This window comes from Armigeres subalbatus, chromosome 3 (genome assembly GCF_024139115.2).
Source record: "Armigeres subalbatus isolate Guangzhou_Male chromosome 3, GZ_Asu_2, whole genome shotgun sequence".
Classification (NCBI taxonomy): Eukaryota; Metazoa; Arthropoda; class Insecta; order Diptera; family Culicidae; genus Armigeres; species Armigeres subalbatus.
Genome location: NC_085141.1, coordinates 287,346,933 through 287,373,474, shown reverse-complemented (window position 1 = coordinate 287,373,474; position 26,542 = coordinate 287,346,933). Strand labels below are relative to the sequence as shown.

Sequence of the window (26,542 nt, the reverse complement as noted above, 5' to 3'; positions counted from 1 at the left end):
ATGGTCAAATCAAACGGGTTTGTTATCTGCTGAAAATCGTCGGTGCGTATTCTTAAAATAAACCTCGGAATGGTAGTTTCCACCGCAACATTATTTCCTGATGTGTAGATGAACTGACGCGTTCAAACACCAAAACAATTGAAAAATATTTGAATCTCGTGATTCAAGCGTGGTTCAAATCTGCATAAAATAGAACTGAGCGTTATACCAGTTTTATTTTTGTCAGTTGACTGGTATAAAAAAAATGAATCTAGAACAGCTGCTGGGAAAATTAATGTTTCAGATTCATATTCAAGCTGAGAGCAAGATTACCGGTGGTGAGTTTAAGCCGCTTGGCAGCGCAGTATCATTACTTGACACTTTACCGATCGCTACTAAACGCGCTGCTATAACAGTAGCGCGACTGACAGGTGACCAAATGGACCAATCAATAAGCAAAAACCGCCGCTATGAAATGAACAGATTGCGCCACGGTAGACATGTTCTGTCAAAAGCACACGAATAGAAATATGCGTATACAGTGCCGCCGTTGTTTTGATGCGGTGAGTGCTAAATGAGTTACCTTGATTGATCCATTTGGTAGCGCGATAAGAGCGCTGCTATTTGATGAACTGTCAACTGTCAAACGTCATCAGTACGGAATACAGCAACCAAATTGAGAGCCGAAAATAGTGACCGATACGGAAACGAGTGACGAAACTAAAATGAATGCGGCTGCACGGGTGATTAAAATACTCGCGACTCACTCCGAAAGATTTGAATAACTGCTCTCACATGAAAAGGCCTATTGCGTTTGCGTTTTAATTTTGTTTGAGTGCACACCCATAAATTTCAATTTTATTTGTTTCAGTGTACGCGAAACATCATCAGCTATCATCAGTAACCGCGAAATCATGGATAAAAGCATCATTGTTTCAATCATCAACAAAATAAAAATATGTGCGCTAATGATGGGTGGTTTTTGTTTGTGAGTGGCCTGTAATCGTATCACCAAAGTGTAATAAAATTGTTAATTTTTATTACAGATTAATAAATAATTTTAAAAAAATGAATAGAAGCATTACGTATTGTACCTCAACATTATTGCAGTTGACTCGGCGGAATGCTTCCACTCAAGTACAGGTAGGATATATTAGTTCTGTGTGACATATTTACGCATTTTCCTCGCTTTATATTATGTATGCGATTTATGTAATTTTTACATTGTTCTGTGGTTTCGCCGTATATTTATACCCAACAGTCAACTTCACCGCCATGGCCACGCAAGATATTCTCCGGTGTACAACCGACCGGCGCATTACACATTGGAAACTACCTCGGGGCAATCAAACGGTGGGTCGACCTACAGAACGCCGGCGAGGATGTGACCTACTGCATAGTGGATTTGCATTCTATAACTCTGCCACAGGACCCGCAAGTGCTCCGGCACAATAGCCTTCAAATGGCTGCCACCTTGCTGGCCTGCGGTATCGATCCGTCCAAGGCGACACTGTTCCTGCAATCCGGTGTTCCTCAGCACGCGGAACTTTCGTGGATTTTAGGCTGCATGACTACCATGGCCAGACTGACACACCTGCCGCAGTACAAGGAAAAGTCTGCCAAACTAAAGGAAATTCCGCTGGGTCTTTATATCTACCCGGTTCTGCAAGCAGCCGACATCATGCTGTACAAAGCGACCCACGTTCCAGTTGGAGAAGATCAAATTCAGCATCTACAGATGGCGCAGTCTTTGGCGAGGGCATTTAACAACAAATTCGGGGCAACGTTCCCATCCTGTCATCCTATTATTTCTGGTGCGAACCCGAAGATCTGCCTTTATTTCATTTCTTTAAATTATTAAATCATTAATTTTTACATTCTGAATTTTGCAGACGATACCAGCGCCCGTTTAAAATCATTGCGAGATCCAACGAAAAAGATGTCCAAATCAGATCCCGACCCGAAAGCATGCATCATGCTAACCGACACGCCGAAGGCAATAGTTGAAAAAATCAAAAAATCTGTGACCGACTTCATCGGCGAGGTAACTTTCGACCCGGAGGCCAGACCCGGTGTGGCCAACCTAATAACGATACACTCGTTGGCCAGCGGGAGCACACCGGAGCAGATTTGCGATGCAGCGAAAGGATTAAACACCGGTCAGTACAAGCAACACGTGGCGGACGCCCTGGTGGCACATCTGAACCCAATTAGCGATCGAATCGAACGGTACATGGCCGATCCACACTATCTGGCGGGTATCATCGCGGATGGTTGCGAAAAAGCGAAGGCCATCGCCGAAACGACACTGGTGGAAGTGAAGAGCAAAGTGGGTATGGATGGGTTCAGCTTGGCGCAGCCTCGAAGGTTGCTGAAGGAGATGGAAGGCGAGTAAAGTTGTGTTTGGATGTTACAGTTTCGATAATAAATGTGATGTGGGCTGGTTACGTTTAAGTAGTAAGGATTTGTAAATGATAATTGCCCCTTGAAATAGTCCAATGGTCTAGTGGGGGGTCTATTATTTATCACCATGTTATTATCTTTATGTCACCTTGGCCCATTTAATATTGGCTTCGAAAAGATGGAGTACAAGTGCCATTGTCGTGGTTCATGGGCCGTGGAGTCGATAAATAAGGCACCAAAATGCGTGGATTTTAACGTAACTCCAGGCCACTGAGAGTTGTGGGGTTTCCCTAAAATATATAGCCGCCTGTTAAGTCAATCATTACGAACTACATAGAAGATAATACGATACAATCAGCAATGACCTAGGCGACGAATAAAAAATCACGAATGGAAGCTTGCAACAATGAACTACAAGACGTTAGGTAATGCAACTTGCGAAACGATAAACTGAGCGCTGCCAAGAAACGGAAAACCCAATCTACCACGTTCTAATTGACGATAAGATTTTCTCCGACAGCACAGCGTACTGGGCTGCCCGTGCGTAAGATACGTGCAATCGATTGACAAAAATCATCCAGGCCAGAATGGTGGACCACAGGAATAGTAATTTCTCCAATAAGATCCGTGCTCTTCCAGACTGTGCTAAGCCCATTGGCATAAAAAAGGGGGAGGGCTAGGGGGCTTAGCCCTCTCTAGGAAAAAAAAATAGTCCTCCATAGGATGTATAAAGTTAGTTAGCAGTGAGATAAATTTTCAGCATATAGCATAAAGAATTACACAGGATTCTTTTTTAATACGCTTTTTTTTCGCTCGTATTTTGATTCATGTTACTTCAATTTACAACTAAAATCTTTGCAATATGTTTCAAAAAATCCTGAATAAATCAAAGAAAAATCACGCGATAATAAATACGCGTTGAACATTTAGGGAGAGTTCAAAATCAAGTAAAATGTAAATAGTGTAAAAACAGAATCCAGGTACTGAAAAAGTTTGAAGACAAAAGAATTATCTCCCATATTTGTGGGGTTCTCTCTGCGATGGAACGGGATCTACAGATGTTAAAATAAAGTATTCAACTTAACGGTTGCTACGGCCGAGGCTACGGCAATAATAATAACTGAAACGACACAGTAGTCGGTAATAAGAACTGGCAGTTAGTTATCAACCTCAGCCAAATCATGACGTTTCTTAGAGAACTTAATTCTCTGAACCTAATGTTCTAGTTGGTACTCGGATCACATTGTAAGGATTAAAGGCCGAATCAGATCTTACAACCTGGCGACGAGGATGGGATGTCGGTAAGTTTGAAAGACTAGCTGATTTTCATAAAAAACTGTGTAAAAAAGCCTGGACTGGGAGGATCCACTGACATACTGTATTAGTTGATAGCAGCACCAGGACTGGGAGAGTCCACTTATGAATCGTTTCAGTTGCTTGTCATTGCCCTTAATCGTCGTCCGTGAAAAATGTTATCCTATTTTGTATAAAAAGTTACATTAAATGAGCTGTATGACCCCTAAATATGATTATTTGTTATTTTCATTATATCATTGGCACGGCAAATGCTGGGTAAAGCGTACCATTGGTACTTCGCTTACCTGAAGGAATAAAATAGACCCCATCTCGCGGTCCTTAGCCTCTTACCCAGCAACTCCTATCCCTACCTCCCCGCGGTGCTGGCCGGGATACGAGCAACCTTAGGGAAGATCGGGTAACCAACCCCGGTGGGAACTATGGTCGTATGCTGACAGGGAAGGGGGGGTTTGCTCCTCTCCGGAGGTGCAAATCTTACTGAGCGTTTGTTCTCCATGTCAGGATCGGCTCACAACAGCGTCTGTTCTCCATGTTAGAGGCGGCTCATCATCGTCCGAGTGCCAGCGAGGGACTCTAAGTGCAACTGTGCACCATGGTCCACCGGGAATAAGGAGGAATGGTCCTCCGGAAATTTAGGGGGTTTGGTGTCAGGCCCTGCAAGCCAGCCTTTAAAAAATCATAAGCAACGAACAATCCAGGGGCGTCTCGTGGACTTTTGCTACACCTGTTCTACCATGCTGATAAAAAAATATTCATCAAGCTGAGTGGTTTCGAATGAAAGTTGTGCATTTAATCTAATATTACAACCTTTTCTTGTACAACTATATGTACAATATTAGAAAAAAAAAACAATTTAAATAGAAAGGATTTACAAAACAATAAATAGCTTATTAATCTCTTTTGTTACAAAAATGTTTTAAATTTAGCACTTTAGCACTTGAAATTCTAAACTCTCGCAAATCGTCTGAAATCTAACTTGATAACAGTTGGCAATAACTGGATATTACTCAGAATAGAGATCTTTCAAATCGGCTCATTCCACCATCCGGGGTACACGGGTCCCATCGCCGCTAGTATTTAAACTCTCACATATTTTGTTGCTATGAAAGAAATGTTATTAACCATTATTAGTATAATAATAATAGTATATAATTATACAATTATTCAGTTCAATCAAAGTTAATTGCCTATTTCCTGGGATTAAACCACCCGACTTGGACATTAATTTACAATGTTGTGAAAAATCATATGTGAATAGTCTAGCGTACTGAACGTACATATTCACATATGAGTTTTCACAACATTGTAAATTATACAATTATTGTTTGATGCGACCCCAGATTGTGACGACCAATGAGTCACATTTAGAAGTTGAAATGTGTTCCAGTTATTTAATTCTTCAAATTTAGTGAAAACTATACCTTTTTCTCTATGTTGATTGTTTTTGAGTATTCGTAAAAAACATTATTTAATGTCTCTTTTGAAAACGCAAACATTAGTTTAATATTGTTCTTGATGCATTGCATATTCATCAGGATAAAAAAGAAAAACAAACTGTTTCCAATCATCGAAGTATGAACGAAAGCGTGCGCGGTGCGCCTTTCGGCAAAGCACAGCCCGACACTACGATCGAGTCTAACCGAAGGTGCATCGCGTCGTTGATTGTTCTCGCAGCGCGTCGAACGGGTTTGACTCCTGCTGCGCGCATAGCAGAACTTGCATCTAAACGTGCTTGCTTCGCATGCGAAAGAGGATGATGTGAGGAAACGGAGAAAGCTGGCAAGGGTCTGTTCAAATATTACGTAACGCAATAGGGGGTGGGGGGTTGTTTGATTTTTGTTACGCTTTGTTACACAAAATATAGGGAGGGGGTCCTTCGAAATATTGTTACGCGTGACAAGTTATTTCCAAAGGGAAAAATATTTTGAAAAATTCAAAAAATATTTATTATCTTTGAAAAAGCATGAAATATACAAAAGATAATAATTTATTGCACCGGCCTTCAAATTCTACTAAAATTAAAATCTATTTAAAAAATCGCATTTGTTACGTGTTACGCATAGGGGTGGGGGTGGTTTTGAAAGTTGTTACGGATTGTTACGAGGGGGTGGGGGGATCTTAAAAACAACATTTTTTGCGTTACGTAATATTTGAACAGGCCCCAACGTTCACGCTGGTTCTCTGCGCGCGGAGAACGAGTGACCATACCAAAGAGGAAATTATTTCAAAACATTTGTCATGCCGCAGAATTTTAAATTTGACTTCTGGTAGCGCTGCTGTTGGTTCTTCATTATGGATCGTACGATTGGCAAAAGCTTTCTATGTGATGGGGTGTGGTGTGTCGGAGAAACACACATTTAGCTGCAATTTGACTGTACGCCAAGCATGTGGCGTTAACTTGATCAGCCTTAGAAATATTTTGAAGGAACTTTCGAAGGGATTTGTGGTGGATCTTCTGGAAAATTGGTGATGGAGCTTCCTTATTGGAATTATGTACAATACTTCTGAGCCTCTGCAGTTCCTGCAGGAACTTCCGGCGGTTCAAGACATCAAAAAATAGTATTCCTACTGTTCTGATCTAGGTTCTGATATATTTAAAGCAGTCACTGAATCAATTAGAATTAATTTAAAAGTTTATTTAAAAAATTGAAATTAAATCGTCTCTAGAAATAATTAAAATCATCTTTGAAAAAATCAGAATTCCTTTAAAACTTGAAACGTCATAAAAAATCTGTCCGGCAAATCCGCATGCATTGCGTTTTGCAACTGCGGCAATGATGCGGATTTTTTTAGTACAAACCGTCGACAAACCGCTTGCCGTTGCCGTTCCGTTGCCGCACTCCATTGCGTTTCCCCCTTAACGCAGAGATATCTCCTAGACATTAGTACCACAGCTCTACTAGATTTTTATTAGATACGATTTAGATATAGATTCTCTTAGATAACTAATAGATAGCTCTTAGACTTGGGTACCACCATTCTACTAGAATTTAGATAGACATTATGGAGATATGGGTACCTTGATTCTTCGTCTGTTTCTTTTTTGTATTTTTCTCAGCTTGTTTACATTATTTTTCAAAACGCGTTTGGAAAACTGAGTATTTATTTTTATTGTTCACAATAGTTTATAACACATACATATTTCATTAATTGCCCGCCTCCCGAAAAAACGAGAAATGTAGAATCGCTAGGATCGTGTGGTCGCAGTACTACGAATATTGTTCCACGCTCCATATCAAATGAGCCCGATTGAGCATTCCGCATGTTTCCGATGAGTTCCGATTGAGCATTCCGCATGTTTCCCGCCGAATGGGCATTCCTCTGGTCACCGTCGAATGGGCACTCCGCTGGGGTCTTCGAATTCCCATTCCGCTGATCGCCGCCAAATGGGCATTTCACTAAGGGGCATCGAATGGGCATTCCGCTGAGGGGCCCCTATTGGGCATTTCGCTGGAGGCTTCGAATGGGCTTTCCGCTGGTCGCCGCCGAATGGGCATTCTGCTGGGGCTCCGAATGGGAATTTCGCTGGTCGCCACCGAATGGGTATTCCGCTGAGGGGCCCCCGAATAGGCATTACGCTAGACGCCGCCGATTACATATATTTTTTTTAAACACATATATTTTTGCCATTGTGTTTTCCTAATGCAATATATACCCAATTGCAATGAGAGCTATGCAGCACTGCATAAGATATCCATAACATGAAACTTATACATTTCATGTCAAATTCTTATATGCATGAATAGAGATGTTAAATAATCTGTATGAAGTTAATGCATGGTTTTATTCGGGTAATAATAATAAAAATCATTAGGACGATTTTTAAAGTTCATTTCTGTTGTGAATGATGTTTTCTTTCCTTTGTAATTATTCTAAAACATGGAATTCGTATATATTTTGTTTATTATTCTGTTTTTGGTTTGGTTTTTACCCACTTCGTTAGATGCTTAGATGAATCATCGCGTGCAGCGCCGCGCCAGGAGATCGAAGTTCTGTCTCGCGAATAATCTTCCGTACGGAAACTCGTTTTCCGATAAGATTGCCGTACCCGAGGCCGTACCCCTCCGGTGATCCGGTGTTCTGTAACGACAAGCGAGGTTGCACAATCTGGATTGCGGTAAGCTCGCGTCTCGGCTTGCGTGATCTCAAGTTAGAAGTTATCCCCGTGTTGTCCGTGAACCCCAAAACCGCAACCGACGAGACTTTTTCCATTTTAACGCGTTTGACCGAACCAGCTGGAATGAAATTAATATGGTAACCGTAATTATATTATTTCTTAGCATAATGCACTATTTTGCTTTACCTTTTATGGTTTACGTTTAAAACTCCGTTTTTCACGATGTTTCTCGGCTGGATGCCTATAGACTTTTCTATAGTGATTATTCGTCTGTCCAGGCCCATTTCCAACTGAACTTTGGATGAAAATGTAAAATCCACGGCAGATGAATTAAAATTAAATGCTTTTACATACTATATTTTAAGTAAGATGTGTTATAATAATCACCTAATTTAATGAACGCGTTCTTCTCGAATATCCTTCAAGCGGCGTGCTTTTTTTTCAAAGCCACTCTGCATTAAAAGTATAAGTTTGGATTCATACATTTTTGCCATTAGGGAAAACTTATACTTTCCATTGTGACATGAAATACAATGTATGTACACGCTAAATACTTTATATTCAAATGTGATATGATGACCATTAGACGAGTAATAAAGTTCATATTTGTATGCATTATAATGAATATTAATCGAATCTAATAAATAAAACAAATACTTTTTTTTACGTGTACGACCCGGATAGGGTCGGACAAGACCCCATTGTGCAGCACTCTACACGAGAAGGCCTCGTACTGTGCCTCGATGAGGCCGATGATTTTCTCAGGAACTCCCTTGCGTCTCAGGGCGCCCCACATATTCTCGTGATTGAGACGGTCGAAAGCTTTTTCGTAGTCAACGAATACCAAGTAAAGGGACTCTTGGAATTCGTTGACCTGCTCCAGAATTATGCGGCGCGTGACAATATGGTCCACACAGGATCTTCCGGCACGGAGAGTCGCATCGATCTTCTTCTGAATCCGGGCTAGGATAATTTTGCACAGAACTTTGAGAACGGTACACAGCAACATAATGCCTCGCCAGTTATCGCATACAGTCAGGTCACCCTTTTTGGGCACCTTCACTAAGATACCTTGCATCCAGTCGACCGGGAAAGTTGCGGTGTCCCAGATATTACGAAATAAACGATGCAGTAGTTGAGCGGATGTCATGGGGTCAGCTTTGAGCATCTCGGCTGATATGCGGTCGACCCCTGGGGCTTTATTCGATTTCATGCTTTGGATGGTTGTTTGCATCTCTAGCAGTGATGGAGCTTCGGTATTGACGCGTGTTATACGTCGGATCCTAGGCAGGTCATGCCGAGGTGGTGATGGCCTGGCTGGCACTTGAAAAAGTTGTTCGAAGTGCTCGAACCAGCGTTTCAGCTGGTCAGTTGGGTCGGTCAATAACTGATCATTCGCGTCTTTCACAGGCATCGTTGCATTCATCTTCGCCCCGCTTAAGCGTCGTGAGATATCGTAGAGGAGGCGAATGTCCCCGGTTGCGGCGGCTCTCTCTCCTTCGTCGGCCAGAGAGTCTGCCCACGCTCGCTTGTCCCGTCGACATGAGCGTTTTACTTCCTTCTCAAGAGCCGCGTATCGTCGGAGACGAGCCAGCCTCGGGCTGAAAGTCTCCTTAATAAAGACACAAAAAAAAAAAAAAAAAAGCCGCGTATCGTTGACGGGCTAAGACTTTGGCTCCTCTGGTTTTCGATCGCTCTATCGCGGCTTTGGCTTCTCTTCGCTCCTCTATATTTCTCCAGGTCTCATCGGTGATCCATTGTTTTTTCTGGGTGCGTAGTTCGCCCAGATTGTTCTCGCTGGTGGTGATGAAGGCATTCTTGATGGCGGTCCATTGGTCTTCCACGCTGCCACCTTCCGGAATATCTGCAGCACGCGTCTCCAGTTCTTCAACGAAGGACCGTTTCACCGTGGCATCTTCCAGTCGGCGTGTGTTGAATCGTCGTCCAACTCTTTCCTCCTGCCGACGAATCCGCGTAATGCGCAGGCGTATTTCGCCGATGAGGAGGTGATGATCAGACGCGATATCGGCACTACGTTTATTCCGTACATCAAGAAGGCTCCGTTTACATTTTCGGCTGATGCAGATGTGGTCGATTTGATTTTCTGTAAAGCCGTCACGGGAGACCCACGTGACCTTGTGAACCGGTCGATGAGGGAAGAGCGATCCCCCGATCACCATGTCGTTATTACCACAAAATTCTGCGAACAGCTCTCCGTTTTCGCTCATTTCTCCGAGACCATGGCATCCCATAATGCGCTCATGGTTCGAGTTGTCGGATCCGATCTTCGCATTGAAGTCGCCCAAACGGATCTTGATATCACCCTTCGGAATTCTATCTACGACGGCATTGAGTTGACTGTAGAAGTTCTCTTTGTCTTGCAGATCGGCAGCATTGGTTGACGCATAACATTGAATTATAGAAAGGTTTCGGACCCGTGTTCCAAATCTGGCAACGATTATCCTTCACTTATAGGTTCCCACTTCATAAGCGCAGAGTGTGCCTGAGCGCTTAATAGGAAGCCAACTCCGCGATGCCGGGGAGCGTGTTCAAATCGTAAACCAGAGTATAGCAGAACTTGTCCCGACGACGTTCTGTGTTCTCTAAAGTTTGGCCAACGGACTTCACTCAGGACCATCCTTAATGCCGCCTACAAAGTGATACCAGACTGATGAAAGCAACGGTGGATGGTGTGCAAAACTGTGTGAAGATTTCGGGCGAACACTCCAGTTCGTTCGAATCGCGCCGGGGACTAAGACAAGGGGATGGACTTTCGTGCCTGTTGTTCAACATTGCAACAGAAGGTGTCATGCGGAGAGCCGGGTGTAACAGCCGGGGTACGATTTTCAACAGATCCAGTCAATTTATTTGTTTCGAGGATGACATGGACATTGTCGGCCGAACCTTTGCAAAGGTGGCAGAACTGTACACCCGCCTGAAACGTGAAGCAACAAAAGTTGGACTGGTGGTGAATACGTCAAAGACAAAGTACATGCTTGTGGGCGGAACCGAGCGCGAGAGAGCCCGCTTGAGAAGCAGTGTTACGATAGACGGGGATACCTTTGAGGTGGTCGAGGAATTCATCTACCTCGGATCCTTGCTAACGGCTGATAACAATGTTAGTCGTGAAATACGAAGGCGCATCATCTGTGGAAGTCGGGCCTACTACGGGCTCCAGAAGAAACTGCGGTCGAAAAAGATTCGCCACCGCACCAAATGTGTCATGTACAAGACGCTAATAAGACCGGTTGTCCTCTACGGACATGAAACATGGACAATGCTCGAGGAGGACTTGCAAGCACTCGGAGTATTCGAGAGACGGGTGCTTAGGACCATCTTTGGCGGTGTGCAAGAAGACGGTGTGTGGCGGCGAAGAATGAACCATGAGCTCACCCAACTCTACGGCGAACCCAGTATCCAGAAGGTAGCTAAAGCCGGAAGGGTACGATGGGCAGGACATGTTGCAAGAATGCCGGACAGCAATCCTGCAAAGATGGTGTTCGCTACCGATCCGGCAGGTACGAGACGGCGTGGAGCACAGCGATCGAGATGGGCAGACCAGGTGCAAAACGACTTGGCGAGCGTGGGGCGTATTCGACGATGGAGAGATGCGGCCTCGAACCGTGTATTGTGGCGTCAATTTGTTGATTCAGTGTTATCTGTTTAGATGTAGACTAAATAAATGAATGCTTAGTATGTAAAATTTTATCAGAAGTCGAGGGCATGATAAATCCTCGTGCTTATGTCCCTCATGAATCAGCTGAGGTTGAAGCTGTATCGCCAAACCATTTTCTACTACGTGCAGTACCCCGCTCGGAAATTTGTTCTAGACATCTCCGCGATATCTCTGAGACAAAAAGTTGAGTCTCCTAGATATTTTTCTTCGATGTCTAGAACCTGTCATACCTCAAATCCGCCTCAAATGCAACAACCGTTTACACCGGTGTCTACCTCGAGTTTTAGACGAGCAAACCGTTTGAACCGAAAGGAACTTGACATATCGGATCTTCTAGATTTAGCAGAGATATCTCTTAGACATGAGAACCACAATTCTTCTAGACTTTTGCTAGATATGGTATAGATATTGATACCTAATAATTCTTCTTCTTTTTGTTGCTTTTTATGCTTCCTTTTGTACAGTGAAAACATGGAATCATTTTAAAAATATCAGTGGATATTTCTTTTTATTTATTTTGTTTTTCATAATATTCAACAATATGTAATATTCATTTACTGTTTTTAGACAATGTTATAGCGTATATCGAGTTATTCCTGTCAGCATAGGGAGATAATTTTAAAATGGTTATTATAAATTCTAGACAAATTGTAATTAAAATCTGATTGAAGTACGATACGGAAAAAGTTCTGAATTACATATTCGGAAGCTTATCTCAATTTTTTAAATATTTTCCAAAAATGTATCTATCATACAGTTCGGAACTTTTTCCGTATCATACTTCAATCAGATTTTAATTACATTTTGTCTAGAATTTATTATAAGCATTTTAAAATGATCCTCCTATGCTGTACTGTAGGATCTGTCAAAGTTAACACCGTCGTGTGTCTTCTTCTTATTTTTACTTGGATTCGTCTATTACCCACCGTATGCACTTGTCATGATAAACACTCTCCATGCACTCAGTGACTCCGGTTGCCTCTCACTAATCCAGCTTTCCACGCTCGGTAATGGCGGCTTATCGGTATGTAAAAATCAATTGGTCACTGTACTGTTTGACACTAGCTGGAGGAAAGCCCACTGGCGTTCCTGGGTGAGGGGAAGGGAAAAAAGGCCTTTTCGGCAGTGAGTTTTCCTCCAGCTAGTGTCAAACAGTACAGCGACCGATTGATTTTTGCACACCGAAAAGCCGCCATTACCGAGCGTGGAAAGCTGGATACAATCGAGTACTGCTGTCATTTGGCGAAAAGCACGTGGTTTTGTTTTGAGAGGGAAAATTTTCCCTATCTTTTAACCCGGCGGCTATCTTGACGTCTACCTTCGCAGTCGAGCCTGCGAGAGTAAGACCGCCGCGAAAGTCTAGAAAAAGATAAGCGCGACAATAAAAGGTTTACAAACAAAATAAAAATATGTTGGAGATCAGCAAAGCATGCTCTTTATGTTAAACTATAAAAAACCTCATATTTTTCTCTGCTAAACAACCCAATTAGCCAAGAAATATCCGGATAAAGCTTTTAAACAAGAACGCCACAATTATGGATTGTGCTGTTTAAAACTGTCCGTAATCTTCGGAAACCCTTTTTTAACATTCTCCATCAGCATTCACTTTATAAATCATCATTAAATCATTAACTGAAAAAAACTGTATTTTCCCGGCACGAGTTGAAAAAGGTCCCTTAACCTTTTCGAGTAGAGTCGTTAACGGAATTCCTTTCGGTTTGCCTGCTTGCGAGATAGAATTTCAAATGTTCACCACTCATATGGCTGCATGTACGATGTACCTTTTCTTGCTTATAGCAAATATAGTATATTAACAATATAGTCCACTTCGTTATTCTCCATACATTAGGCAACGGACAGCACAATCACACCATCTTGCGTCACAAAAGGCAACTAACGCCTGAAAACGATATCCAAGGGGTGCGATGATTGCAAAAATTACACTAATTTAACATTTTTTAACTATTTGAATTACATTTTTCGAAAATTTATTTTTGAACTCAGAAATCAAAATGAGGTCATAGGATGATCTCTAGCATATTATTTTGAAATATTATACTGCATATTGCATCACACGTTTAAACACCCCTCGGAATGTCTCTTCACTACATTACTTACCTTTTGCGACACCGCGGTGCTACTGTGTAGTCTTTCGAAATCAGCCAGAGTGGACCATATTGGTAATATAGTATATTTGCTTATAGATAATATTCTCAAACACGGAATTTTCGGAATCCATCATTCAAACCTAATGAACGGAATAAGGAACGAGTAGATTTAGATGTACCCTTATTCCGGTCAAGATATTACGCCTTGCAAAAAAATTGCATTCCTGGAAAATTCAAAACGCCACCAATGAATATTTTCCCAGTAAGTGATCATAGGTAGCTATTGGTAAATTTGCAATGTTATGTTTATATTTATGTTTGTGACATTTCTTTATTCAAATCCATTTGAAGAATAACAAGATCAGGGGGAATATTTTAAAGAATATTGATAGTTCTGGATAACGCAGGTGGGAAATATAATACAAATGAATTGGTTAAATCGCAAAACTTCAATCAATCAGTTTAGGAATTACCCAGATAGTCATATGTTTTTAGTTTTTCTAATACGATTATGAAATAAAAATGTTTCACTGAACAATATAGAGGATGCCGTGCAAGGGCTCGGTGACATATCCTCTGACTATCCAGCTTTCCACTTTCGCCATAATGGCGGCTGCTATAAATAAATCTGACAGTAACTGCTTCCGACGCTGAACTTATTCCGACGCTTCCGACGGTGGTCGTATCTTAGCAACTTTTTTCACATTGTTTATTTATTGTAACGTGAGCAGGCACTACATGAAAAAACTGGAAGAAATTCAATTATTGTCGTAAAATGCTTGGAATAATTAAAAAATAATAATTATTTTAACAAATATATTTCATCATTTTTATGTTTTAGGTGGAAGAACGACAATTTGAAATTCAAATGATACACCGGTAGCGTCTTGGGTAGCGTACCATATTATTAATTATCGAGATTCCCAGATCTTCTTGTCTAGTCAGAGAGGCAAGTTTTTAGTTTAGTTTTACCACTCGGACCTAAGAACTTCCGGGTGATCCGATGCAAGGGACGGAGAAATATGCTCTCAAGTGACTTCTTCGAAGAAAATTCCAGACAATCCCTACTCCATGCAACTTTATGACACTGAGTTGATGAGTAAAAACAAAGTTATTAAGTCACTCTCAGAGAAGCCAAAACAGGCAAAACAGGTTTATATAATTTATTTAGTCAAGCAAGAAAAAAAAAAGTTCAAAATAGATAAATAAATTCTAAACAAATCCAAAGGCTGTTTTCACGTTAATTTTTAATTTATTGTGTGTCTTATAAACGTATTGAAATTGAGCTGATAGTATTCCATTTGATTTCCTATTTTATGTAGTTTCAAAACTTAACCAGCCAAAAAAACATCAGAAATGAGCTAAATCAAACAGATTGAAAGATATTTAAATGAAAATTACTGTTACCCTTGTCCTTCGTCGCAACATAATATATTTTCTTACAATTCTGCACAACGTAGTATAATTCAATTATTAGCCTTCGGAACGCTGTTGGCAATTATCTTTGCGGATATGATAAAAATATGTGCGCAATTTTACGTGCGAATGATATTTTCTTGAACATTGAATATTTTCCATGTAACTCCATTTCGTTATACGCAACTCACGAATGCCGAAATTCTTTATTTCAGTTTCTACCACTCGATTGCCGGTACTTCTGAGGAGTTCGATTTTTTCCAACGTCGGCAAGTGCACTTAACTGAACATTCTAATTTATCCGAGCCCGACTGAGGTATTTGGTAAGGTTGGTAAGGTTACATGGAGTCCCTTCCATTGGATACCCTCGGAATTACTCGAATCTTAGTGCTAGAATGATGGATGGTATGGCTGGCATCGGTGTGGCTACATTTGAATGCCAAATTCTACTTCTTCCACCTAGAATAGACAAAAATGGTCAATATACATTCGGCAATTTAATATATAGTTCCAATTATGCATGCATGTTTCGAAAATTGAATTTCCTAAAGTTTCGTCAGCTCATGTAACAATAAATAAACAATATGAAAATAGTTGCTAAGATACGACCACCGTCGGATACGTCGGGAACAGTTCAGCGTCGGAAGCAGTTACTGTCAGATTTATTTATAGCAGCCGCCATTATGGTGAACGTGGAAAGCTGGATAGATAGTAGAATCTATAGATGAGCGAAAGCATGGCTGAGTCGATTTTTTTGCCCGTGCACACGCGCATATGACGTCACAGGCCTTAACGTTTCCATTGAAATCGTGACGCCATGCTCGTTTGGAGACACGTTTGACAGTTCGTTTGGAGACAGAGGATTTATCTTCGCTCATCTATATATTCCACTATCTATACCTCTGACCACTGCGAATTGTGGGGCTTGTTTAAGCTGTGGAATGGTATCACAACCAGCACTGTTAAACTCTTATAAAAAGCTATATATATTAACATGTGGGTCCTACCAAAGCGAACGTTTGTCGCCTAAAGCACGCTAGCTCAAGGGATGGTTCTGGGAAATGTTCCAAGAAGACCTGGCATGACGACCCTTTGTCTAGACAGAAGGTTTGCGCAAGCATAATAAGCCGCTTGTAAAACCAATCAAAAGTTAACTTACATGAATCTATACGAAATCATTTCTCTAAAGTTAAGCAATAAATCATTCCATGTTCCATGTCTACGCCATGCCAGTCTTGACAGTTGATTTATATGTTTGTTTTAACTTGATTCAACGCACACTATGCATGATTTGTTCTATGCGGGGATTTACCTCTGCGCGTTATTTCCGCGTAGCCTTCCAAATTTTTCTTTTTCTCCGTAATATTTTTCACTTTTCAGCATTTTCTATCGGGAAAATACAGGCAACAATTTGGTAATGCGCTATAATGTTACCGGTTTTGTCTTGTTATGCTGCTGTGTTTGAAATCCAGGGCAAATTTTCACCTAAAAATGATTAAACATTATGACAGACGTTCTTAACAAGTGGGTTAATGAAAACAGTCAAAATGGCGCTCGTAGTGACGACCAACAAATTTTGTTTCAATTTTCACTATTAATCGCTAAAAATGACGTTGGTTTTTATTTCATGCATACTTAGGGTCTGTCTCATTTGGAGAATTAAACTTAAAAGTGACAGTTCGAAAATTAAAAAATCACCCCGCTATAAGAATGGCTGGTGCTACCCAGCAATTCCAATAGGATATCGATGGAAAATGATTCGATATCTGTCAAAAGTAATCTTGCTCTGCGAGCAGGGTTATTTGATAATTATTGAAATGTCACTTTTAAGTTTAATTTTAGTTTAATTATCCAATTGAGACAGGCCCTTAACCGTAGAAAAGTACAAGGATATTTTTCTGTTGTTTTTAGACAAAAACTCTTTATTATTTATCATTTTGTCTTGCGTGAACGTAATTAGGCGCTGATTAAAATAAGGGCACAGCACGGTATCCAGCTTTCCACGCTCGGTAATGGCAGCTTGCTGCTGTGTAAAAATCAATCGGTCACTGTACTGTTTGACACTAGCTGGAGGAAAGCTCACTGGCGTTCCTGGGTGAGGGGAAGGGAAAAAAGGCCTTTTCGCCAGTGAGTTTTCCTCCAGCTAGTGTCAAAAAGTACAGTGACTGATTGATTTCTACACACCGACAAGCCGCCATTACCGAGCGTGGAAAGCTGGATTTGTTGTAGATTCTTAAAAATATTTCAGCAGATTTATAAATAAAGGTTTATGAAATAATTCAAATAAATATATTGTGTATTGTTTTTTATTATTTATTTTAATTTAAAAACACCGTGTAACAGATGCACTTTAAGCAAATGCATTGCTCTCTTTTCTCTAGGTGATTGCTCTTGTTGCACTTGCTCTCTCGTTTCGCCGCTCCGCGATCGCTCGGTCTTTGCCACGTTCGGTTCAGTATTAATTCGTACTTCGTTGAGAGTGGTTTGCTTGTCGCCGTAAGCTGCAAAGCAATATTTTCGCGTCTCCGCGTGCCCCCGTCATTGCCGTTGTCCGTCGCCGTCATCATAACAACATCGTCGTGGTCATCCTGCTGCGCTGCCCGTCGTCGTGTGTTCTATTGTGGCACCGTCGCGGCGCCCCGTGCATTTTATTTTTTTTATATCGTTTTGTTTGCTGGCCGTCGCAGGTATCTACGAATGCGAGAATCATAAGAATCGCTTCGTAGAAGTTGCTTCATTTGTGCGGGCTTCAACGTTTAACCAGTGGATATTGAGCGGTGCATTTTTTGTTTACCAGCGGATTCGTCCATCAGAAGTGTTTTCGTGGTACTGCCAAATTCAAGCAAAGCCTACTTGAATACCGATACGTGGATCTGCAAAAAGTGTTCGTTCTCCGTGCATTTGTGAATATCGCTATTTAGCCTTGGTGGAAATAACAAAAAATCCCAAGAAAAGCAAACAACCGGAAAACCTGCATTTTAAAGATATAGTGCTAAAAGTGAGTTATTTTCCATAAAATCTTTTCCAGTAAAAACTGGTACACAGATGAGAAATTGTGGAAAACCTGCCAGAGTGAACATAACGGCATGATCGAGATGTTGTTTCCCCCCATCCCATCTTCCAAGATATAAAGCAGTGTGTGCGCTGTATATAATTGCTTCCCATCCACCTACTTTGCAAAGTGGCAACCACAGCATTGGTCAATACAGAAAGAAACGGTTTACAATTAGCGCAATCATATTCATTTAAAAAACCAATAGTAATTGTAATTTTACTTACAACGGAATCCTGTTTGTTTTATTCAATAGAAAAATTTAATTATTTATCAATCTAGATACAATTAGATACCATCAGAATTAGTTTAAAAGATGCATTCGAAAGTAAACATCTTTAATGCAATTTTATTAAAATTTGATAACGACTTAAATTTTGCTTAAGGATATTGATAGATAAATCTGGATATCCTAATTGTCAACCAGACTTCTTCATAATTTGTTATTAGAATTGATTTATAAGTCAATTCCCGCATTTATTTATTTTCTACTTATCTGAATTTTATTTCAAACAGACTTGACTTGTCCCGAACTAAGTAATCCTTATAATCCTTATAATAATATAAATAAATTGAATTGTTACTAAGATCCTCCATTTTCAACCAGAAGTGTAAATGAATGAATACCCTCTTCTGACTACCGTGCTCTATATGTGCAGCTATTATGAAGCAGCAGTTTGATATGTCACGTTTGGCTTCGCTCACATCCCACAGGTGCAAATGCACTTTTGGTCCCTTACTTGTTCGTACCATGTGCCACCACCCGGTTGAGATGACATTAGCATTACACAAACCAACAGCCAGTCATGGTTCTTTGTAGATATTCAAATTGCGAAGAACACGAGACCTTCTTCTGCTTGCATGTGGGGCAGTATTGGTGAGAACGTGTTCTGTTTTTACAACAGTGCAACCTGCGCTTGCATCGTCCTACTGTGAGCTCTTGTTTAACTTTATTTTGCTTTGTTTTCCTTTATGGAATTTTATCGTCGGAGTCCGATGGATTTTGCCGTTGTTCTCGAAGAAAGTCATTCTACGACTTATCCGGGATTTAAGGTGGGTTCACAACATATGGGTTTTTGTTTTGTACTCAATACAAAGAGTGTAAGATATCTCTGGGTTCACGAAATAGTTCGCAAATGCGGGGTAATAGCTTCTGGGATTGAGTGCACAAGGAGTTCCAAAATGGACAGATCAAGACTTACATGCTTAAATGATTTACATTCCTCTCAAAACAGGCCTCTTCTAGAACAACACATAGATGGGCGAAAGTTACAAAGCCACAAACATGCCTCATACGGTCTTGCTAACGTGTAAAAGTATTTACAGATTCCTAATATAAAGAGCCACTTGACTGAACTGAACAACTGAACATGCGGCCGAAAAAGTCGTTTGGTTGAGTAGTTTATTTGGACGAAATGGTCGTTTCCTGGAAAGGGCTATTTGACCGAAATGGACATACGGCCGAAAATGTCGTTCGGTCGCAATGGCCACTTGCAAGACAAAGTCGAATAGGTCATTTGACCAACATGGTCGTTAGGCAGAAAGGGCAGAAAGGGTTGTTTGGTCGAGCAGCTCATATTATAGAAAACATCATTTAGCTGAACCGATCATGCGACCACGTCGTTTGCCTAATGGGTTACACGCTAAAAATGAACTACTCAAAATTGAGTCGAATCCGACTCATTTTCATTAAAAACGGGACAACTCAAAATTTGAGTAAAAGATACTACTTCAATACCCGAGCAACACACATGTTGTAAATCAGTCTATTATACTCATATACGACTAAATTTGGTCATATATGAGTTATTTCAACCAAATCAACGTGAATTGTGCTGCTAGGGTAATATGATGATTGCACTTAAACTAGGAGTCTGTTTGTCATAAAATGCACTTAGATAGATAGATAAACTTGATTCGCATCTGTCGTATTAAAAATTGATGGAAGGTCAAGCTTAACTTTCGCGAAATCATTATTTTATTGAAGTAGCGTATATTTCCCAAATTTCGAGTTCCGTTTTCAATGAAAATGAGTCGGATTCCACTCAATTCTGAGTAGTTCATTTTAGCGTGTATATGGGCAAAAATGTCGTTTGGATGAACAATGGTGAAGGTGAAAATTATGAAGTTATTATTGAGAAGTTGAAGTAATGAAAAGTGAGAAATGACATACGGTTGAAGGTATGCGCTGGTCCGAAAATCGTCGGATGCCTCAAGCCATTTCAGCCTGAAACGGCGTGAAAAAGCGTGACGATTTTGTTATTGCGTTCGTTTCTTAAAGATTTTTTCTGTTTTTGGCCTGTTTTCAGAACATTGACAAGAGAATTTCTTTTGAATTTCGCCGGAATCAAATGAACCTCAAGTCCTTCTAAAATATCCATTAGGATTTTTTTTTCGGAGTTTTAACGAGAAATTCTTTGGAATTTCCAAGGGAAGTTCTTTGAAGTTCAAAAATTCTTTGTATTGACCTTTCCAGTCAAACATTTTTATTCGCTCAATCGATTCTTTGGCTTATTTAAGGTTAACTTTCTCAAAAACCCCATATTTTTTGAAGCCTCTAACTATTTTCAAAGCCGAAAAAGTGCTGCATCTGTTAACCGGTCTGAAAGATTCACCCAATGTTCGTTCAAAATCGGACCAATCTAAAAAACAGCTTTTTTCGATTTTAAAAATAGTTAGAGGCTTCAAAAAACATGGGTTCTTCTGGAAAGTTTAACTTAAATAAGCCAAAGAAACAACTGAGATCATAAAACGAGATACAATTTTTGATGGGAAAGATCAATTGTCCATATGTAATTCTTTAGATATTCCACGGAAAATTACTCAAATTACCCTTCCATTTTTCGCCGAAAATCATTCGGGGGAAAGCCACTCGGCCGAATAATACTTTAAGCTTAAAGTGAATTCGGGTATTCAATTCGGCCGAAACAAACGTTTTGGCAAAAAGGTTGTTAGATCGAAAACGGTCCAGCCGGCATACGGCTGAATTATTTGACCGAAAAAAACATTTTAGCATTAGCATTAGCATTAGCATTGTTACGGTGTAATTCGTAGATCAGAAATCAAGAAGGGGAGTGGTCCTTGATTCCAGTCTTAAACAAAAATAACAAAAGCATGAGGATTACTACTCCTGGCCACGCCCATCTTCACCGTAACTAGGGAGAGGAAGGAAGTGTTGATGTAGTACTTACTTAATGAGAGGCCACCGACTTAGCGACACCCTCATAAGTACCACGGAGTTGGATAATGAGGAAGGTAATCGTTGGGTCAGGATTTGCCTGTAGCTGGCAATGTAACCGTGGTAGATCTTACCCCGTAACACACCACGCAAAGGTGTCTACCCAGCATTACGGGTTTATTTTACCGAAAAAAAACATTTGCCCTAAAAGGTCGAACAGGTCATCTGGCTGAAAATGCCGTTTGATCGTTTGACAGAAAGGACCATTGGGCAGAAAATGTCTTTTAGCCGAATGGATCATGCGGTCGAAAATGTTATTTGCTAAACTGGTAATAAGGTAAAAAAATTGACCAGTTTTGTCAAATCACGAAGTCGTTGTCGGCCATACGATCATTCCGGTAAACGACATTTTCGGTCAAATCACCTGAAATAGCTTTTCATGCCAAATGACCAGTTTGGCTTAAAAAAGAGATTTTCGGATCTCAATTATCGAGGTCTCCTGTGCGAGCAACTCGTTTGCAAATTAGAATTTCTCATGCTGTCTCTCTCATTTTGCAAGAAATCATTTGAAACCAATTTGGGAGCAATTTTTTTGTTTACACATGCAAGAGTATCCAGTGTTCTATACGTTGAACGACAATTCACTGGTTTTAACAAAGGAGAGCAAGAGAAAACCTACGATGATTCAATTCAACCTTGAACACTGTCGGCTAGATGGGCTTTGGCCTAATGGTTTGTTCGTCCAAATGACATATGCGGCCAAACGCCTTCGCTTAAACGGAGGAAAGCTATTTGTTCGAATGTCACTGGGCCGAATAAAACTTTAACTTATCCAGCAGAATTTTATTTGACCGAATAGAACGTTTGTCCGAAATGGTTATTAGGTCGGAAATGGTTTGGCCGAAAGCGACATACGACCGAAAGAACCATTCGGTCAAACTGGTAGTTTGGCCGAAAATGTTATTTGCCCTAACAGATTTTTGGCTGGAAACGTCATTTTGCCGAAATGGTCGTTCTACCGAAAATGTTGGTTGATCGAATAGATCATTTGGCTGAAAATTCCTTTTGGCCGAATTGGTCGTTTGGCTGAAAATGTCGGTTGTTTGGCAGAAAAAGCAATTTGGTCTGAAAATGTCCATTCTACCAAGCAATCATTTCGATTAAACAACTGTTTTGGCAAAATGATTTTTGGCCGAATGTCCATTACGGCGAAATGTGCTTTTTGGCCAACCGAATTTTTGAGCCAAAGGAACTGACATGTTCGACCAATTGACATTTTTAGCCAAATAGCTTCAGACTAGATGAGCTTCGGCCAAATGACATTCGGCAAACCAGTTTTCGGCAATATATCTTTCTGCCAAACGGCCCTTATCCATACAAACATTTTATTTCACTACTGTTTGGCTAAACAACATTTTTGGCCATATGACCTGTTTAGTACAGGGTGCGACAGAAAATAATGCAAAAATGTTTAAACTTGAATATTGGGTTAATTCGAGTAGCTAGTGACTAATTTCGGTTGAAAGTATACTTGTTTTTGTTTACTTTCAAATGCCTCACCGAGAGATTGTAATTATTTTACTGCAAATTTGTAAAAATGTACCAAAAAGAAGTGATTACTAGTTTGATGCTCGCCCAGAAGACGCCGAATGAGATTGCTATCGTGATAGTACGGCTTTTGGCCACAGTTTATCGTATTGCAATGTCTCTGCATAATGGGTCTACCCAGTGGAAACCAGGAAGGAGACGTATGCCAAACGTTATCAAATCGGCTCGGGGAAAGATTGCTCGCAACCTGGTGCGTTCCACCAGAAAACTTACCAAGAAGTCATTTTTTTAAAGAAATCCATGCAAAACCATCAAAGAAGACTTGCATGTACTTTCCAAAGTTTGAGTGAAACGCCACTTGACCGGGTATAGCAACTAGAAGTGCTTTCTTTTTTAAAGAAGGAAAAAAATATAATCCTTTTTTCCGATGCGAAAGCTTTTCAGCAACGATGCTGACGCCAACGGCCACAGACCGGTTCATTTCACCGAAGAAAATTGCGAATGTTCTGGAGAAAAACCCAGATTAATCCACCTAGCAGTGATGGTGCCTTTCTCGTGCGAATACAAAATAGTATTTTGGCCATAACTTCCGATCCCATATTCCGTTAATTTTCAATAGGAAACAATGGAATAGAAATCTGCGTCGAATGCAACTTATGGCGAGCAAATCGGTTGAGGATAAGTGCCCGAAAAATGAGTGACACTTTTTTACGCGATTATTCTGTAAAAAAAGTATTTTGACCATAACTTCCTAGCCCATAGTCCGACCTGGCCAATTTTCAAAAGAAAACAATGGGATAACAGTCTGCGTCGAATGCAACTTGTTGTGGAAAATTCGGTTGAGGATAAGTGCACGAAAAATGTATGACACTTTTGCTACATTTTGGTTCGTTGGTGCGCACAGACACACAGACACACACACACATACACACAGAAATCACCTCAATTCGTCGAACTGAGTCGATCGGTATATAACACTATGGGTCTCCGAGCCTTCTATAAAAAGTTTGTTTTTGGAGCGATCATTTAGCCTTTACTTATACTTAGTAAACGAGAAAGGCTAAAAAAGTTTAAATTCCAAAAAAATCCGGCTGTTGACATAATGTTTGGCTTGGGTGGGCGTCCAACGTTGTTGGAGCCTTTCTGGTGTCAAAAAAATACAAAAAATATGAGTGAGTGTTTTTAGCATGCTTCGCGCATAAAAAATAGTATCTGACCAATTTTCATTAGCACACAATGGGACAGGATTCCTCGTCGATTCGAACCTCTTGCGAGTAACTCGCCCAATGCTAAGTTTCTACATAATTTTGTACACATACACACATACACACAGATATCGCATCAATTCGTCGAGCTGAGTCGATTGGTACATACCACTATGGGTTTTCAAACCTTCTATCAAAAGTTTGGTTTATCTATTTGGTATACAAGGAAGGCAAGAATGTTTGTATCCGGCCCTATTACAAATAGCACAAAAAAATCATCGCATAAATAAATTTTGAAAAGTGATGAATCTCTAATTGACCTGAGTCCAAATGTTTGATGTTTGAAACAAAAATTGCATCGCGAAAAAAAAGACAAGAAAATTTGCCCACAACAAGATTAACAAAGTTATCAAACTATACTTGCAATAGATTGAGCATATGCATGCACTGTTCGTCTTTTTGATTGTAAAAATTAACATTAATTTCGCTTAAAAAAATTAATATGTATATATAATCAGATACTTCTTGTACTCTTCTTATATAGAATAATTGACTGAATTAGAATCTACTTACACTGAATCTGTTTGCAGGAACTTTTGATAACAGTACATGCATTGACGACTTATAACTTTTTGTAAGTGCAACCTCTCACAACCTATCCATGATTTTCAATGAGATACCATTGTCGGTAACTGTGGCGTTTAATGATTTTTAAGATTAGTACAAAGTTCGAAAACCTTTTTGATACCGCCGCAACGTATTTTCACCATTTACCAATGAAACTGTCTACTGGATCTATTGGACTTCTTAAAAATTTCGTTTGGATTCCAAAGAAAAAAACATCAGAAAATGTTTTTTTGAATTGTGAATTCGTAAATAAAATATAAATTTAGAAGAAAGCAAAAATCATTGTAGGTTTTTTTTCTGCAATTCGTGCTTCATTAGAGGATGTTATTCTGCCGCACAAATAAACTTCAAATGGGGGGAAGTAACGATCACCCACAACGCTGTGTAGCAGTTTCACTCAAGTTTGAATACGTTCGATTATAATGTCTATTCATAGATATTCCAGTGCATTAGTGATTCAAAGCAATTGGGAAAATCCATCCATCAATGAAAAAGCTAAAAGTGGTGCTCAGCTTAACTGGTAGTGAGTGAAGAAAATCCAATCGCAAAATCAAAGGAAACCCCAAACCCATCGTTGCCGGAATCGGTTTTAAAAGTTAATCGGCCAACAATCCAAGTGAGCAAAAGCGCAGAAGAGCGTAGGGTACCTGTGTTCAGCCACAGTCAGTGTTGTTTCCGTATGCAAGTCATTGTTGGTGGTTGCCTCTTTACTACACTCGGGTACAGTGCCTAGTAAGCCCGTAAGGTGAAGAAGTTTACAATACTCATACAGGCGCGCCCTCTGCTTTGCAAAACTCCACACCGTGGAATACACGCGCAAGGCAGTGCCACCGATCGAGAGAAGCCCATAATTCAGTATCTCTGCTTGGCCGTCGTTGAAGTTTTAAGTCGGTCGTCGTCTTCGGTGAGGGCTAACCAGTTCAGGTGCGGAGCGTGGTCGGTGGTGTGGAGAAGGAAGAAAGAAACCTACAACAACCAAATTGGCCCCGTCGCGTCGTCGACGTCGTTGTCGTTGTCTGCTGCTTACTCACACCAAGCTGGGATCGAGTCCGGTGTGATTGACTTGTGTGGAGCAGCAGTTGGAAAAAGTTGAATTTCAACTTTGTGCAATAAGAAGGAGCCTCCAACGAGCCAGCAGAGTAGCATCAGACCTGGCTTGGCCATTTCTTATTTGAAATTCTTTTTCACACACCGTTAGCATAGACCAAGGTGAGTTGTTTTCTGTATTGAATTTCTCGCAGAATGGGGGAGGGAGATGATTCTGGTTGGTGACCTTTTTCTTTTGCATGTTTCTGTTTTGGGGGTATTACTGCTGACGTTCGGTTTCTTGAGGTCTCTACACTGATGATTCGGGGTTTCGAAATGCCTACAGCACAACCATTACATTCATTGAAGGCGAAGCAGAAGATTGGCGTTCGGAGCCATTATTGGAGCCAAATATGTATACATGTTCAACATATAATTTACATAGAGTTACTGTTCCGATTCTCCATCTAACAGCTCCAATAATCATTCTATCAGTAACAAAGAACTTGAATAAATGATCATGTTTCTTTATTTTTATGATTTTTTCAGCATGCTTTCAAAAAGATCCGATGAAATTAGTGTTTGATTCTTTTATTTCGAAATGAGATAAATTTGTTACAGGGGAACTGCTCCTGGAATTCATCTCATGCCTCCGATATTCAATATTCATCCTATGAAAAACAAAGGAATGGAAAGCAATTTGATTTGTTTCTTATTTTTGTGATTTTTTCAACAGTGAGCACGCATGTTGACAAAAAGATTATCGTAGTGCTGTATTTCTTTGTTTCGCGATGAGATGAATATATGTTCAGTGAGATGGAGATCGGGACAGTTCCCCTAGTTGTTATATAATTTGTTGTGAAATGGATAACGGAATTTCGTTTAAATCA

At 40.3% G+C, this 26,542-nt stretch overlaps 2 protein-coding genes across 5 annotated transcripts in view; both read left to right on the top strand.

The window, feature by feature from the left end:
* Positions 1–928: 928 nt before the first annotated feature.
* On the top strand, positions 929–2,426 carry LOC134224746 (tryptophan--tRNA ligase, mitochondrial). The gene is made up of 3 exons (XM_062704302.1): positions 929–1,122; positions 1,241–1,793; positions 1,872–2,426. Exons 1-3 carry the CDS (start codon positions 1,048–1,050, stop codon positions 2,372–2,374), a joined length of 1,131 nt encoding a protein of 376 aa, XP_062560286.1. The 5' UTR covers positions 929–1,047; the 3' UTR covers positions 2,375–2,426.
* Positions 2,427–17,442: 15,016 nt separating this feature from the next.
* The window catches only part of LOC134224745 (rab11 family-interacting protein 4B), a 330,754-nt gene continuing 321,654 nt past the window's right edge, over positions 17,443–26,542 (top strand). Inside the window, exons 1-2 of one of the 4 annotated variants that reach the window (XM_062704294.1) lie at positions 17,443–18,014; positions 25,063–25,835. The gene's annotated coding sequence lies outside the window, so the exon portion shown is untranslated. The remainder of the gene's footprint in view (positions 18,015–25,062; positions 25,836–26,542) is intronic. The other 3 variants (XM_062704293.1, XM_062704292.1, XM_062704295.1) reach the window with 3 other exon arrangements.